Source organism: Giraffa tippelskirchi, chromosome 2, assembly GCF_054371585.1.
Source record: "Giraffa tippelskirchi isolate mGirTip1 chromosome 2, T2T-mGirTip1v1.2.pri, whole genome shotgun sequence".
Classification (NCBI taxonomy): Eukaryota; Metazoa; Chordata; class Mammalia; order Artiodactyla; family Giraffidae; genus Giraffa; species Giraffa tippelskirchi.
The window spans coordinates 100,858,438-100,873,642 of record NC_137276.1 but is presented as its reverse complement, the minus strand read 5'-3'; the positions used below and the strand labels follow the sequence as shown (position 1 = coordinate 100,873,642).

The window sequence follows — 15,205 nt, the reverse complement described above, 5'->3', positions numbered from 1 at the left end:
TACAGTGTGTGGTCTTCCTGGAAATGGGGCCACTCTGCAGACTAAGGGCTCCCAGAGTTTCTGAGTCAGGCTGCTTAGGGATTGAAAGATTGACCTTAACCACTTCAGTTTGCCCTTGATGGAACTGGAGGCCCTCCTCCCAATTCCTAGAAGTTGCATCTCTGTCCCTTGTTCACTGCAGCTGGGTGATGTGCACAATAATCAAAGGCTTGTTTAATGTGGGGGGTGGCACTCTGATGAGACCCTCGGGGCCAAGGACTCCACAATAAATAGATTGCTCCCGTGCCTCCTGCCCTGCCTCAGATCAGTTTAAGGCATTTGTGGTCAGACACTTTATCTGTGCTGTAACCATCATGCCTCAAATAGTCAGGATGACAAAATGTGGAGACAGTTAAAAATGAAGAGAGGTGGACAGATGGAGATGAATTGTGAGTTTTCTGGTTGTTGCTAACTTAGAACTGGGGAAGACACTGGGACTGATTGGAGTGGTGTCCTTGGATGAAAATGTCCATGGGCAGGTGGGGGGAGTGGCTGTTCTGTAACCTGTGCTGCAGTCCAGTGAGGCAGCTCAGTCGTGTGTGGTTACTGAGCACCTGAAATGTCCCTGACACGACTGAGGACCTGAACTCTTGATTTATTGTTTATGACTTCTTACATCAATTGCTATGTGTTGGCTAGTGGCTACCATACTGGACAGCATGGATCTAGATCTACCCGTGAGCAACTAGAAGCTTTGGATGACATGTCACCATGTCATCTGTATTCACAAACAGTAGCTTTCCCTGTGAGAATAGATATTTTATACAAGCTGTTGTGCCTGTGCCTTTTCTTTGCTTGCTTTTACCTGGAAGAGTCAATATTTTCTAGGGTATATGAACTTGGATTAAATGCATTTCTGGCACTCAACTGTCACCTGCTCTAGGCTGCAAGATGGGAAATTAGAAGCTCCACAAGGTCCTGCCATGATAGTCAACTAGGGGAGTTCCTTTGGGAGAGTAGACTCCAAGAGTATCTGTAATCTGGGGTCCCTGTGTGCTGACGGGTTGGCTATAACCTCAATGGCTCTTCCATGAAATAAGTCCTCACAGCAAGCACTGAAGAGGAGTCATATAGCGTTTCTAAACCTCATAATATACCACAGAGTCAGCTTTGAAAAGAGACCCAGCTTACTTTTACTTCTTATTTTATTTATTCATTTTAATATCTAATACCTTCACTTGGTTCAAAATTCAAAATGTACAAAATAATGAAGAGTGAATCGTGTCACCTCCCCCATGTCCCAGGCACCCAGTCTTTGTTGTTGGGTCAATAAATGTTACCCTTCTCCTATGTGCCCTTTCACAGACATTTTATGCATATACAAGAAAATATGTACATATTTTCTCTCTTTTTACACAAATAGTATTATTTGTAACATACTGCTTCTTAGCTGCACAATATTGTACCACAGAGGGCAACAAAGCTAAATGTGGCCCACAAGCAATATCTGACCTGCTGCCTGTTTTTCCACAAAAAAAGTTTTATTGGAATGTAGCCATGCTCATCATTTACATATTGTCTACAGCTGTATTTGCATTATACCAGCAGAGTTGAGTAGTTGCAACAGAGACCATATGGTGTGCCAGGCCTAAAACATTTACTATCTGGCCCTTTACAGAAAAGTTGCCAACCTTTGTTCCAGCTAATGTGTATCCCAGGGTTTATTTAACCTGCACCCTGTTGATGAATGGTGGCTTCCAATCTTTCCTATAATATTATAAATGATTAGTCACTAACTTTGTATGTCCCTCCTTTCCCAATATAAAAATGTATCTATTGGATAAATTTATAGACATGGAATTGCTGGAGTAAAAATTATGTGCATCAGTAATTTTGATAAACATTGCCAAATAAACTTCCGTAAAGGTTATAACAATTCTCATTTGAAATGTTTGAGAATATATATTCCCTGCATCCTCATCAAGACTGAGTTCTCACACTATCATCTCTTTGTAATCTTTGCCAATATTATAGGTAAAAATGGTTTTTCAGTATACTTTTATTTTGCCTTCGTCATATTATGAGGAAGGTGGAACATCATGGCTAAATTTCATCCATATTTGCTTTTGTGTATTCTATCAGATCATATGTTTTGCCCATTTTTATTAGGTCTTGGACTCTATTACTGGTTTGTAGTGGCTGTTTGTACATTAGAGAAATAATTAATTCTCCATGATATAAGTTGCAAATATCTTCCTAGCTTGTCACTTGTCTTTTTTTTTTTTTTTTTAGCCACACTGCATGGCTTGTGGGATCCTAGTTTCCTGACCAGGGAATAAACCAAGCCTTGGCAGTGGAAGCACAGAGTCCTAACCACTGGACCACCAGGGACCTCCCTGTCACTAGTCTTTTTACTTACTTTATGGTGGTTCCAGCTAGCTTTCACAAGTTGTTGTTAGCCTGTAAAGAAGTGTTAGTATACGAGCCAGGGCCAGAATTTGGTTCCTGTAGCTGTGTGCTGCGGTGGTGTGACCCAGCTGGTGCGGCTGAGGGTAGGTGTGGAGAGTCAAGAGTAGAAACGATGAAGAGACTGTCTCACCCTTTTCTTTACCTGACTATCCAGCACAATCACAGGTGTTGTAGAGGGCGTGCCCAGGTACTCACCTCCTATATTGTGTTTTCAACCCCACGACTGGTCAACACCCAGTTGACTATCAGGGGATCACTGACCATTACAACCTTGTCCTCACACCTTCTACCAGGAAATCTTCACCCGCTCACTCATTCAGATACCATTTGTCAAACACAAACCAGGCACCAGGCCCTGAGTTTGGTGCTGTGGACACAAAGTCCCTGGCTTCAATTCTTGGCCCTTCCTGGCACCTGATTCTGCTGATCTCAAAGCTGTCTTGGATATTTCTTAACAGTAGCTCTTTCCCAAGAAAAGCATAGGGATCTTCTAAACCAAGAGATCTGCAAAGACAAGACAACACAAATCCCTGAGACATTAAGGTAGGGTGGCTTGTATTCAACATTTGGTCTCCTGGCAGGGGCAGAGCAGAGGTGAGCCTTCTTAAGAATGGGGTGATCTCTATGAACCAGAGCAAAAATGCTGTCATTTCAACTTTTTCAATAATTACTTTTGGAAGAAATATCTATTTTTCTCCTCAGAATATTCCTCCTTCCTGAGCCTCTTCTGCCTCTTTCATCAGCGGGCGCGCTTGCCCACTACCAAGAAGGCAGGGGTCTGCCAGACCACGTCCTCCCATGGGTTTCCTTTGGCAGCTTCAATTGCTGCCAAATTGAGGCTGTGAATTGCTCCTGTACCCTAAAGAGAGCACCTTCAGCAGCCAAACAGCTCTTGTGTAAATTCAAGAAGAGACTTGGCTCAGCCAGGCCAGCCCAGCTCTTCTGCCAGTGTTGATGTTTCACTGAGGGAGACAAGAACTTCTTTTTAATTCCCACTAAGGAGAACCCAAGTCCTCCTGGGTGGCATCCAGCCTTCTCCCTAGTAAATCCTACATCTGGCTGGGGTAGCTGCCTGGCAAAAGCTTTCCTCAGCTGAATAGCATTTATATGACACTTGTGACTATGAAGTGCCTTATAATCATAATAATGACAGCTAGTCCTCCTAATGAAGAGGAGATTTGATTTAATTCCATTCCTGGTAGATCTTCCTCTACTGTAGTCCCAAACCTGTGCCTGGGACACATTGTTGACCTTAAATAAAGGTCGTTGGGTATGTTCTAGAGGTAAAAACCAGCTTAGGTGCCGGGGGTGGAAGTTGAGGAGTGAGTAAGAAGTTGTTCCTGCACACAAGGTGCTAATCCTAGTGTGAGATTGGCTGGGGAGCAGGTGGGAGGCAGTGGACAGAAAGACCACTCTTCCGCAAGACAGAGTAAGCCGAGCCAGGAAGGCAAGAGCTTATTAAGGGTTTACCAAGTGCCAAACAGTGTCCAAAGCACTTGGCAGGCCTGTTCTTATTTCATCTTCCTAACCTGAGATAGATACTGTGATTTCATCCATTATATAGAGGAGGAAACTGAGGCACAGAGAGGTTAGATAAATTACCCAAGATCACACAGTTAGGACATGGCAGAGCTAGGATTCAAACCACATGTTCTGACTATAGAATCAACATTCTTCACTGCTAGGCTGACCCAGACAGATCACATGGAGTGGGTGGGGAGCTGGGGAGCAGGGAGACCTTGATTCATCCTCTTTTTTAAGGATGAGCACAAGTGATATCATGTGTGAGGTTGGGAGGGCTTTGTCTTGAGGAACCAAAAGGTTATGCTAGGCTTCTGTCAGGATCTTTCCAGACCACAATTCTGTGCCTTCCCTGTGGATGTGAAAATGAAAGTGTTTGTTTTGCTCAGTCATGTCCGACTCTTTGAGAGTCCCATGGAGTGTAGCCCACCAGGCATAAGATTCCTCTGTGGAGCAAGACCAGAAACCCCTGCCTCTCCAAGGAAGCCACTGCTTTCCCTTTCTCCATGAAAGTGACCATAATGAGGTCAGTGTAATCTTGTGAGATCTGAGAAGCTTAAGAGCAAGGTCATGAGCAAGGACGTGGGCAGAGCGATGCTCTCATAAAGCTATTCCCCAGCTGAAAACCCCAGAGAGCTTGTGACACTCCAGAGCCCACGCAGCAACCGCTCGGGGAAAGGCAGACTGCACATGTTCACCCTTGAGTGCTCAGCTGGGACCCGCGTCACTGCTCCCCACACTCGGCCTTCTCTTAAACTCTCACTTTCCTCTCACACCACACAATCACCACTCCCAAGTCACCTTTCCAAGTGCCAAGGGTGTTTGGAACAATGGCAGCGTTAATCAGCAAAGTGGGTGGGGTGTGGAGATGGCTCTTTTCCCCTCCAATTGGATGGCTCTTTATCATCCAATTCTTCATTCTGACTTCCTTGACAGCCCGCTGCTCTTTTCCTCTCACATCCATCCTTCATGTGCAACACCAAGCCAATTTGTAAAAATTAATTTGAAATTTTTTACCATATTCCAAAATGCCAATATGTTCTCCTGACCCCAAAACATTGCTGGAGCGCAAACCTGAGTAGCCCAGCTCCTGCACAGTGGAGCCAAGGTTTCAAGCTGGTTTGCAAGCCTAGGGACCAACATATTTGAATCACAGCACACAACCTGGCAATGGCACTGAACCACAGATCAAGGTCCTCCCTTCCCATGCTCAGGGGCTAGAAACACACACCTGCTGTTTGGAGAAATCTGGAGGTGTTGGGTCAACATAAATCTAAAAGCCATCGGAAAAGAACACGCTATACTTTTAGGTGAGTTAAAATAATTGACTGTTCCCATATGAAGGGCAAGTATCATTTGTGGCAAGCTGATTTAAGAAGGTTGTCGTTATTGTTCAGTCGCTAAGTTGTGTCCAACTCTTTGTGACCCCATGGATTGCAGCACAGCAGGCTTCCCTGTCCTTCACTATTTCCTGGAGTTTGCTCAAATTCATGTCCTTTGAGTCAGTGATGCCATCCAACCATCTCATTCTCTGTCACCCCCTTCTCCTCTTGAGAATGTTGAAGATGTGATATAAAACAATATTTAAACCCATAGGGATCAAATTAGTTTCTTTTTCTTTCCATCTTAATTTAAAAAATGGTGCAAGAAAGTTTCCGTTTAGTGCTGGGAAGTCACTAACACTTCCCTTATATTTATTAATTCCACCTTTCAACAAAGAGAAAGCCAGCTTTGAGATTCAGCAGCTTGGCAAGCAGCATTTGTTAGAATACAAAACAGTGGCTTGTTTTCATTTTATTGACTTTTCAGTTATCTTTTATCTTTGGCAAGTAATAGAGTTTTATCAGTTTCTGTAACAACCTAGAACTTTGTTTCCATGGACCAGGCATCACATGGAAGTTTCAAATGCACATTCCTGGGCCCCACTCAGGATCTCCTGACTCAGAATCTGCATTTTCACAAGGTCTCCCAGATGATGCGGCCACACATTAATATTTGAGAACTTAACTGCAGATCACATTTTTAAAGACATTTATTTACAAAGAAAAAGTAAATTGATTCAAATAAAAACAGTTGAATAAGTATTCATATACATGACAAACCATGCTAGTTGTCTAAGAATACTTGGGAAACATTTGGGTACACCATTTGCTAATAAAACTGAGACATGGTGATTCATCTCTCCAGAGACCAGTTCAGTGTGTACCACTGAACCACAGACTACATTATCTGAGTGGAGGAGAGGGGCAGTTCATTCCTTGGCCAGCAGCTTTACCCTAGACCTGCCCACCAAGGAACTGAAATGTGCCTCCATGGGACTGGACTTCCCCTCGCACCCAGCTCTAACTCATGCTCAGTTGACATTTCCCAACTGCTCTCTGCAGGGAAATGCAAACACATGTATTTATGTGCCAGTCAAATTCATATTACTACTTAGAAGTAACATAGAAGTTCCTGTTGATATTTTCTTTATGTAATTTAAAAAATAACAACTTTTAAGATAAAATACTTTGTTTTTCCATTAGAACCTATAGCTTCAGTGTGACTTGCTATTTCTTACAAAATCTGCCAACCATTTTAATATTTCTGTCATCAACTGTAGTGTCACAAAATCAGAAATGTGTTTGATTATTAATATCAAATTAAACAAAAAGTCATTCACATCATATGAATGAGGAAAACTCTGCTATGAATTTTGGTTGATATTTTCATTGACTTTAATGAGTTCATTCATCAATGCTGTGAGTGACTTCTTTGTGAATCACATAGTAATTTTCAAATACTGGAAGAATAGTCCCTCTAATTTTTGTGAGATTCTCAATGCAATAGCTATAGACATGACCCACTTTTAAGTTTAATCTGCATTATTAACACTTTCTGCATCCCTTTCTTAAGTCTGTACAATCAACAAAACAATAATTCAATCCCTGATTTGTAGTGTTTGCCAGTTTCCATGGTGTAAGTACTCTCACCATGGCTGATTTCAAACTACTGTATAGTTCAGTCATGTCTGACTCTTTGTGACCCCATGGACTGTAGCCCACAAGGCTCCTCTGTACATGGAATTTTCCAGGAAAGTATACTGGATTGAATTGCCATTTCCTTTTCCAGGGAAGCTTCTTGATCTAGGGATCGAACCTGCATCTCTTGTGTCTCCTGCATTGGCAGGTAGATTCTTTACCACTGAGCCACCTGGGAAGCCCATTAGTTATCATTAGGAGTATTCAACTATAGTGACTTTTGCAAAATCATTTGTTAGCTACTATTCCTTGTTACATACGGAAAATATACAGAGCCAAAATTTGCATACTTTTAAGGTTCTGAAAACCTCCACATGCATAACTGATGGGAGCCTCACAGTGACCCCAGGAGGCAGTCACCATATGATTATCATTCCCCACTCAACACCTTCTGTGGGTGCAGACTGGAATTCAGAGAGGCTGAATAATGGGCCAGAGACACACAGCCATGGGCCAACTAGTCAGAGCTGGGCCCATGGGTTCTGCTGTCCTTCAGCTGCTCCCTGGCATTTAATGGACATTTTTGTTGAGCTCTTAATAGACCTCAAACAGCAAGAATTGGCAGAACTGCTACTGAGATGTGAGCCTTTTGATTTGGGATTTTTTAGCCAGTCAATTAGGTTGGACACTTTGTGCATAATTGTATAAATAAGAATTCATATGTGGTCAAGATGGGAAACTCAGAAAGCCAGTAACCTAGGAGAGAAAGCAGTTTATTTTCTCCTATGTTATTGACTTAGAGACCTTTCATCAGACTGCACTGAAGAAACACGAGGGAGAACTCTGGTGTTTTCCCTTTTCTCCAGCAAAGAGAAGTAACAGTGACCCGCTCTCCTGAATGTAGGGGGAATCAGAATATGTCCATCTTGCTCTGGGGAGAAACACAGATCTTCCCCCTGTATTCACAGTGGTGGTCAGATGGATTTTTACAGGAAAACAGCAGCTATCAGGTCGAGTTGGTTCACCCCTTGTTGGAGGAAGGTATGGGACAATTGCAACGCTGGAGGGAGTTCAAATTTCCAAAATTTATCATGGTTAAAACGCCTACTTTTTTTTTAATCCTTTCTGATGACCCCTTAGCGCTGGGTTTCTTATTATTAATTAATTAATTTTGGGGGGTTTGCACTGAGTCTTCATTGCTGCACACAGGCTTTCTCTAGTTGTGGCAAGTTGAGGCTACTGTTCATTGCGGTGGTGCCACTTTACCTTTGCAGTGGCATCTCTTGTTGCTTAGCGTGGTTCTAGGCACACAGACGTCAGTAGTTGCAGCATGTGGACTCAGTAGTTGTGACTCGCAGGCCCCTAGAGCACAAGGGCTCCAGTAGTTACGGTGCATAGGCTTGGTTGCTCCGCAACATGTGGAATCTTCCCAGACCAGGAACTGAACCTGTGTCCCCTGCATTGGCAGGCAGATTGTTAATCACTGAGCCAGTAGAGAAGTCTGAAATGCCCATGTTTTTGACTCAGTAGTTTCACTACAGCAATTTACCCCTCAGCGATCCCCCCATGTATGGAAAATGAGGGATTGCATCATTGTTCATACAGGCCAACACTGGAAACAAGGTAAGTGTCAATCAGTGGGAAACTTCCAAATAATCACAGTACTTCCAAGCAAGGTAAATCGTGCAACCCTTAAAAAGAATGTAATTGATCTACAAGTATTCCTATAGAATAGTTTCTAAAAATATATTAAGTACCAAAGCAAGGAGGGATGCTCATACGCATCTGTTTATAAATGAGTGAAATAGCTCTGGTAGGAGATATAAGAAACTAGAAACAGTATGAAGTAATTAGGGCACAGGAAGAAAGGTGACTTTCTACTATATATCCTTTAGAAAATCTTCTGTATTTTATTCTATTTGCATGCATTATATGTTCAAATTAAGTTTTGCAATACAAGTTAATGTGGGCACCTATTAAAAAAAAAGTGATTTTTAAATCAAATGGCTGTTTCTAAGAGGGTGAGAGGGAACAACGGGTTCAGGCCGTGGCTTCCCTGCTCACTCCTGACTCTCCACAGCAACAGGCGGAACTGGCTCGCAGGGCCCAGACCCAGGAAGAGAAGCTGGCTGCAGCCCTCAGGGTGGAGTTGCACAACACTTCCTGCCAAATCCAGAGCCTGCAGGCTGAGACGGAGTCCTTACGGGCTCTGGTGAGTAGGCCAGGAACAGTCCTGGCCTTTCCTGTGTCAAGTTTAACTATCGACTGTCTAACTGTAGTCATATGGGTTTCCCATCTCACAGCACGTGAGAGTTTTGAGGCCTGCAAAGGATCATCTGAATGCCAAGTGTAGTAGGTAGAGTTAGCACCCCAGATCTTACCAGCAAATAATAACCAGATCAGACACTGATCTACATTTATTTCTACTAATCACATTTTGCCACCTGTAGACATACCTAGGATGGGACTCTGACTCAACATTCTCATATCCTGTAAAGGTAGGAAAATTTAAATAAGATAATATGGTGGTCTCTGATTAATAGTAGTCATGATTCAAGATGACATCTTGACCAAGAATCTTCCATTTCAGCCACAATGGTCAAAAGAGAGTACAGAAACTTGTTTCAACAAGACTCGGTCCAATTTAGAAAGATATTTGTTTCTTATGTGTCATATAAAAAGCCAGATTCTAAATTATAGAACTACATAATTAGAACTACTAAAAACTGTTAAAGAGATGCATACCATTTATTAAGGGTGTTTACTGGTCAGTAAAGCCCTACAGTTTGCAGGGCTTGGTATATGGGAAGATGAGAAGAAAGTTTCAGTCTAGTGGGGAGATAGGGCAGTAAGTATAACCATAATACAAGTGCTGCTATCCAGGCAATACACACACACACACACACACACACACCTGCTGTGTACAAGGTCCTGTCTTGTCGCTGGGGCTATAGAGACCAGATTCCTGCTCTCAAGGAGCTCAGCATCTGCTAGAGGAGACATGCTCCTAAGAAGCTCAGCCCACTTCAAGTGTATGTGTGTGCTTGGGAAGCTGTGAAACCCAGAGAAGGGACCCCCTAATCCAGCCTGGTGGTGGCAGGCACAAGACGTTTCCTAAGAAAGGTGACCTCTAATCTTGGATATAGGGTGAATAGGAGTCAGCCATGTGAGGAGGAGGGGGATACAAGCAGATTTGGGCTTTAGACAGCACACGTGGCTGCTATTAGTGGCGGGGTGGGGGTGGGGGTGGGGGCAGGGCTGCGGTGCAGAGGAGGAGGAACTACAGTCAGGGGAAATGAGCTGGGAGGCCACAGAGGTTCCTCCAGATGAGAGGTGATAAGCATCCATCCAGGGTATTGGTGGCTGGAGCAGAGGGGGCACAAATGGGAAAATGTTTCAGAATATACAAGAGGCAGGACTCTAATCATTGAATGTGGGAGGGAAGCAGGATCAGGGGCATATCTTCCCCTGGTTTCTAGCTCCTGCTGAGTTCCCCAGCTGGAGCAGAGGAGAGGCAGGGACAGCAGGTTTGGAAGGAAGCCAATGGCTTCATTTTAAACACCTTGATTTGAAGTGCCCACAACCTGTGTGTATTTCTAGGAAGAACCTCAGTAGCAAGTCTGTATGGGTGGGGAGAAGTCTGTGCTGGACACATCAACGCAGGAGTCAGCCACAGAGATGACCAAGTCGTGAGTCTGGTAGAGACCAACCCGTGCGGCTCAGCTCAGAGAGAGACAGGCTAAGGGTAGGGCGAAGGGGCAGCTGGGGAAGAGGAACTAGCACAGTGTGCTAGCGAAACACTGAGGAAAGACAGGCTGAGGGTATAGAGACCGGAGACGTTATTTCAGACTGTGGAATGTGGGAAGCGTGTAGGAGGAGACAGCATCCCAGCAGGACGGTGAGTGGGGGTTCACAGAGGAAGGAAGGGGCCCAGAGGGCGAGCAGTCAGGAGCAAAAAGGCTTGGAGGCAGTTCAGGGAGAAGACTGCAAAATTTCTTTGAAGAAACACCTGCAGACTGCCTCCTGTGTGTCTGTGTGTGTGTGTATTTCTCTCTCCTTTTCTCTCTCTCCCTTCTCTCACTCATCGCCCTCTCATTTTCTCTCATCATTCTGTCTCATGGGCTCCCCATTCTGGTCTCCCTCCTCTCTTTTTCTTCCTCATCTCCTCTCCACCTCCACCCCCATAGGAAGGATCAGTGAATTAGACTAAACAAGACTCTGGCCTCCCCAGGAGGATTCATTACTTCCCCACTGAGCCACCTCAGTCGGTCAAGGTAATCGTCCTGGGAGAAACAGACAGACCGGGCCGAAGCCAGCCCCTGCCACTGCTCTGCCCGCCTCCCTCTTCCCAGGGCCTGCCCTCGGCCTCAGGCTTGGCCCGCGTTCCCTCTCTTGCAGAAACGAGGCCTGGAGAACACCTTGCACGACGCCAAGCACTGGCACGACATCGAGCTGCAGAACCTGGGAGCGGTGGTCAGCAGGCTGGAGGCGGAGCTCAGGGAGATGCGCGCGGAGGCGGAGCAGCAGCTGCAGGCCCGGGAGCACCTGCTGTCGCACAAATGCCAGCTGCAGCGGGATGTGGCGTCCTACCACGCGCTGCTGGACCGCGAGGAGAGCAGGTGCGTCTCTGCTCAGTTTTGTTAGAAGAGGGGTAGGTACTCACAGGTCTCGATTAAACATTTTCTCAAATACTATAGAAGTAATTAATGTAAAAAGGAGAAATCACCTCCCAACACACCCCCTCAATTCCCACAGCCTGACTGTCCTCCCAGGATTTTTCCATTCATATGTACATAGATACATAAGTATTTGCCTTCCCTGGTGGCTCAGTGGTAAAGAATCCATCTGCCAAGAAGGAGACAAGCATTGGATCCCTGGATGGGGAAGATCCCCTGGAGAAGGAAATGGCAACCAACTCCAGAATTCTTGCTTGGAAAATCTCATGGACAGAGGAGACTGGGGCTATAGTCCATGGGTTTGCAAAGAGTCAGATATGACTTAGCAACTAAACAACAACACAATATATAGATGAATATATAGTATATACTTAAGTGTGTATACATATATGTGTAGATGTCAGTATATATTCATGTATACAGACATATAGACACACACCTATAGACACACCTATATGGCTCACACATACCTCATACTACCATGGTAGCTGTTAGCAATGTTTTCTGCTGCATGTAGTAAGTCCTAATTAATGAAGTTATAAACCAACACTCCTGAAACTTCCCAAGCCTGGGCATCTTTTTAAAAATGCAAATTCTGCTTCTGTAAGTCTGGGACAGGACCTGAGACTCTGCATTTCTGACAGAACTCTCAGGTGATGCCTGTACTGCTGGTCCACGGACCACACTTTGAGCAGCAAGGGCATAAACCACGTTCACCTGAAAGTTTCAGAAATGAGGTAGGCTAGGCTGCTCGTGATGTCAGTCAGGTCCCCAGCTCATTTCATCCCTCTGATTTACCATTCCTGTCTTCATCTTTGTCACCCATGGTTGCCAAATGCCTACCATAGCTCCAGACAGCATAACTTCATGCATGGCAAGAAGAAGGAGGGAATAGGGGACAGCAGAAGGGATTGTCCCTGCATAACTCACTCCTTTTTTCAGTGAAGGGAAAATGTTTTGAGAAGGCCTCCAATCGACTTTCTCTTTTATCTCATTAACCAGAGTCTGCTCACATGATTAGACCTACCTGCAAGGGAAGCTGGGAAAGCAACTATTTAGCTTTTCCAACCTCCATAGTGGACAGAGATGAGAGGCTGGGAATGACATGTGTACATCAATGTACATATATGTGTTTATGTGGTATATATACATTTATGTGTGTATGAGGTACATATACATATATAACACATATATATACATATGTGTGGTATATATACATATACACCATGTATATATATATGTATATATATATACGCATATAGCAGTACTTTTTTAATGGGTAAGGATACCCTGAAGCATAGGCATGAGGCTTGGGGCTCAGCTTCCTTGCCAATTCTTTAAGGAAATTCAAGCCTTTCTTTCATCATAATTCTATATCTTCATATTGCCCTCCGAGGTCCATTCTATGGCACACATTGAATGAGAAATAGAAGAGCAGGGCTAAGAGACAACTTGTTGATTATGTAGTACAACGGCTCATGATTCCAGAGAGAATAAGAAGTCCAGAGCAGAAAAAGATTTTCCCGTGGTTACACGGGGAGGCAGAGCTGGACCGGATCCCAGGTGTCCTGGCTCTCACTGTGCTCTGTACCGTCCCCTTCTTAGAAGGTAAGAGGGCCAGGAAGCAACCTAACACTCACTCCTTTCAAATGAAAAACATGTCATCCAGCTCCTGTTTCCAACTATCTTTTTATTGGATTGATTTCTGTTGATTATAAAAGCTAGATGTTTGTAACAACACTAATTTTTTCAGGTGCGTATGAATAACTGAAAAACAAAAGTAACAAGATAAGTTAAATTTACTTCAAGAACTCCATTCAGTGAGTGCCTGCTATGTGCCAGCACAGTCTCAAGCTCTACGCTATCTTCATTTCTCCTCAAAACTCTGCCAGAACCACATCATTATCTCCATTTTACAGACAGGAAACAAAATCAAAGAGAGCTTAAGTCATTTACCAAGGTCACACAGCTAATAACCGTGGAGGTAGGAGTTGAAACCCAAACTGTCTTGTTCCAAAGGCCAAATTCTTTCTGTGAAACATCTACCTTTTCTGTAATCCTATTGTGATTTCTTTACTAATTTTCATCATCCATGGCTTTTCTCACTCAAATGTGTTTTTGGGATTTTGTTTGTTTCAGCTAATGGAGAAATACCCTCTTTTCATGAAGAAAATGCTGCCTTCCTCACCAAGTGACCAACGAAGTTCCCTGAGGAATTCGCACCCCCACCCCCTTACATCCCCAACCCCCAACTCCCCTCACCCTTCCCACTCCCCACCCCAAGCTGGATTTCCGGGTTGGTTCAGCTTGAGCTGAAAAGCTTCCCGGAATTGGAGAAGGTCCTGCTGCCTTAATTCAAGTAGTCTGTAGCTTGAGCAACCTCCCTTGCCCCTCTCAAATAAATGCTTTGTGTGTGGCTTCCAGTCTGCCCACCTTGTTCAACCCACTATCAGGAAGAGATGGATATCACTTTATCTACCTGGCCCTCCCTCATGGGGCCATTCTTAAAGGCTTCTGGAAGGGTCCTGGAGCATGATGCCATCTTCCTCATTATTCAAGGGTCAGCTGCTCTTGGGTTTATCAACATAAATGTGCTTCTGGGGTGAGAGTTGTGCTCAGCGTACCAGACTGCCACCATTGGGGGAAAAAACAATGTTCTTGCTAGAGGGGGTCTGCACGTAGCGTAATCACAGAGCATTCAGGTGTCTTTAGGGTGAGTAGTTACGTGCAGACACCCACATTTCACTGCTGTTGGCAGAGCACCTCCCTCAATCAGTTTAAAGGGAACTTCAGTTTAAATCTGTGGGAGATGAATTAGGGTGTGATTGTGGTTGCCTACACTTGCAGCCTCAGAGCATTCTTCCAGGGTCCTTCCCCAGCCCTCTCAGGGCCCAGGCCAGCCAAATATAGTTCATGAATCTGCCGCCTACCCATTCGAGACGCCCCTGCCTTCTGATTAAAACTGAAACCACCACCTGTGTCCTAGCACAGGCTCTCATTGCCTCCAAAACCACACACACACACAGAGCCCAGACTTAATTTCTTAATTCTTCCCCCAAGCTCCTGCAGCACACCTGTCACACAGAATTACAAACCAAAATTAAAAAATTATCCAAGCTGAGTCTCTGTCCTCACATAAGCTGTTAATCCAGACAGGGCAGTGTGTCCAATATGGGCACATTCGAAGACCCCCTCCTTCAGTTCCTGGACTTCCAAATAGTCAAAGTCAACATAAATGGAATCTTATTTACCTTTAAGAAAGTTAGAAAGAGAAGCGAGGCAAGACATGGGGATCACCTGGTTGAAATCGCTCCAACTGGTTTCCCTTTTTGGCTTCCAGGATCAAAGGAATTGTATTAATAAGTCAGGTGGGCAGGACAGCTATTTACAGTTTGCATGGCACCTTTGCATGATTCCCTTTGTTGTCTGAAGCATAGAAATAGTCAAGACACCACCTACAGCTGCATTTCAGAAAGCATCAATCCCCTCCATAGCTGCACACCCAGGGGTGCCCGTGACTAAAGCCTTGGGTACCAGGGCCTCCCCAGAAGAGTGTGCAGCCAGCTTTATAGAATGCCTGTTTACTGAGGTCTGCTTCTT

At 44.4% G+C, this 15,205-nt stretch overlaps 1 protein-coding gene across 1 annotated transcript in view; it reads left to right on the top strand.

The window, feature by feature from the left end:
• BFSP2 (beaded filament structural protein 2) overlaps nt 1-14,054 on the top strand; it is a 74,184-nt gene extending 60,130 nt beyond the window's left edge. The window contains exons 5-7 of the mRNA XM_081569818.1: nt 9,010-9,141; nt 11,328-11,548; nt 13,745-14,054. Coding sequence (XP_081425944.1) covers nt 9,010-9,141; nt 11,328-11,548; nt 13,745-13,748 — 357 coding nt within the window. The 3' untranslated portion in view covers nt 13,749-14,054. The remainder of the gene's footprint in view (nt 1-9,009; nt 9,142-11,327; nt 11,549-13,744) is intronic.
• Nucleotides 14,055-15,205: the final 1,151 nt, after the last annotated feature.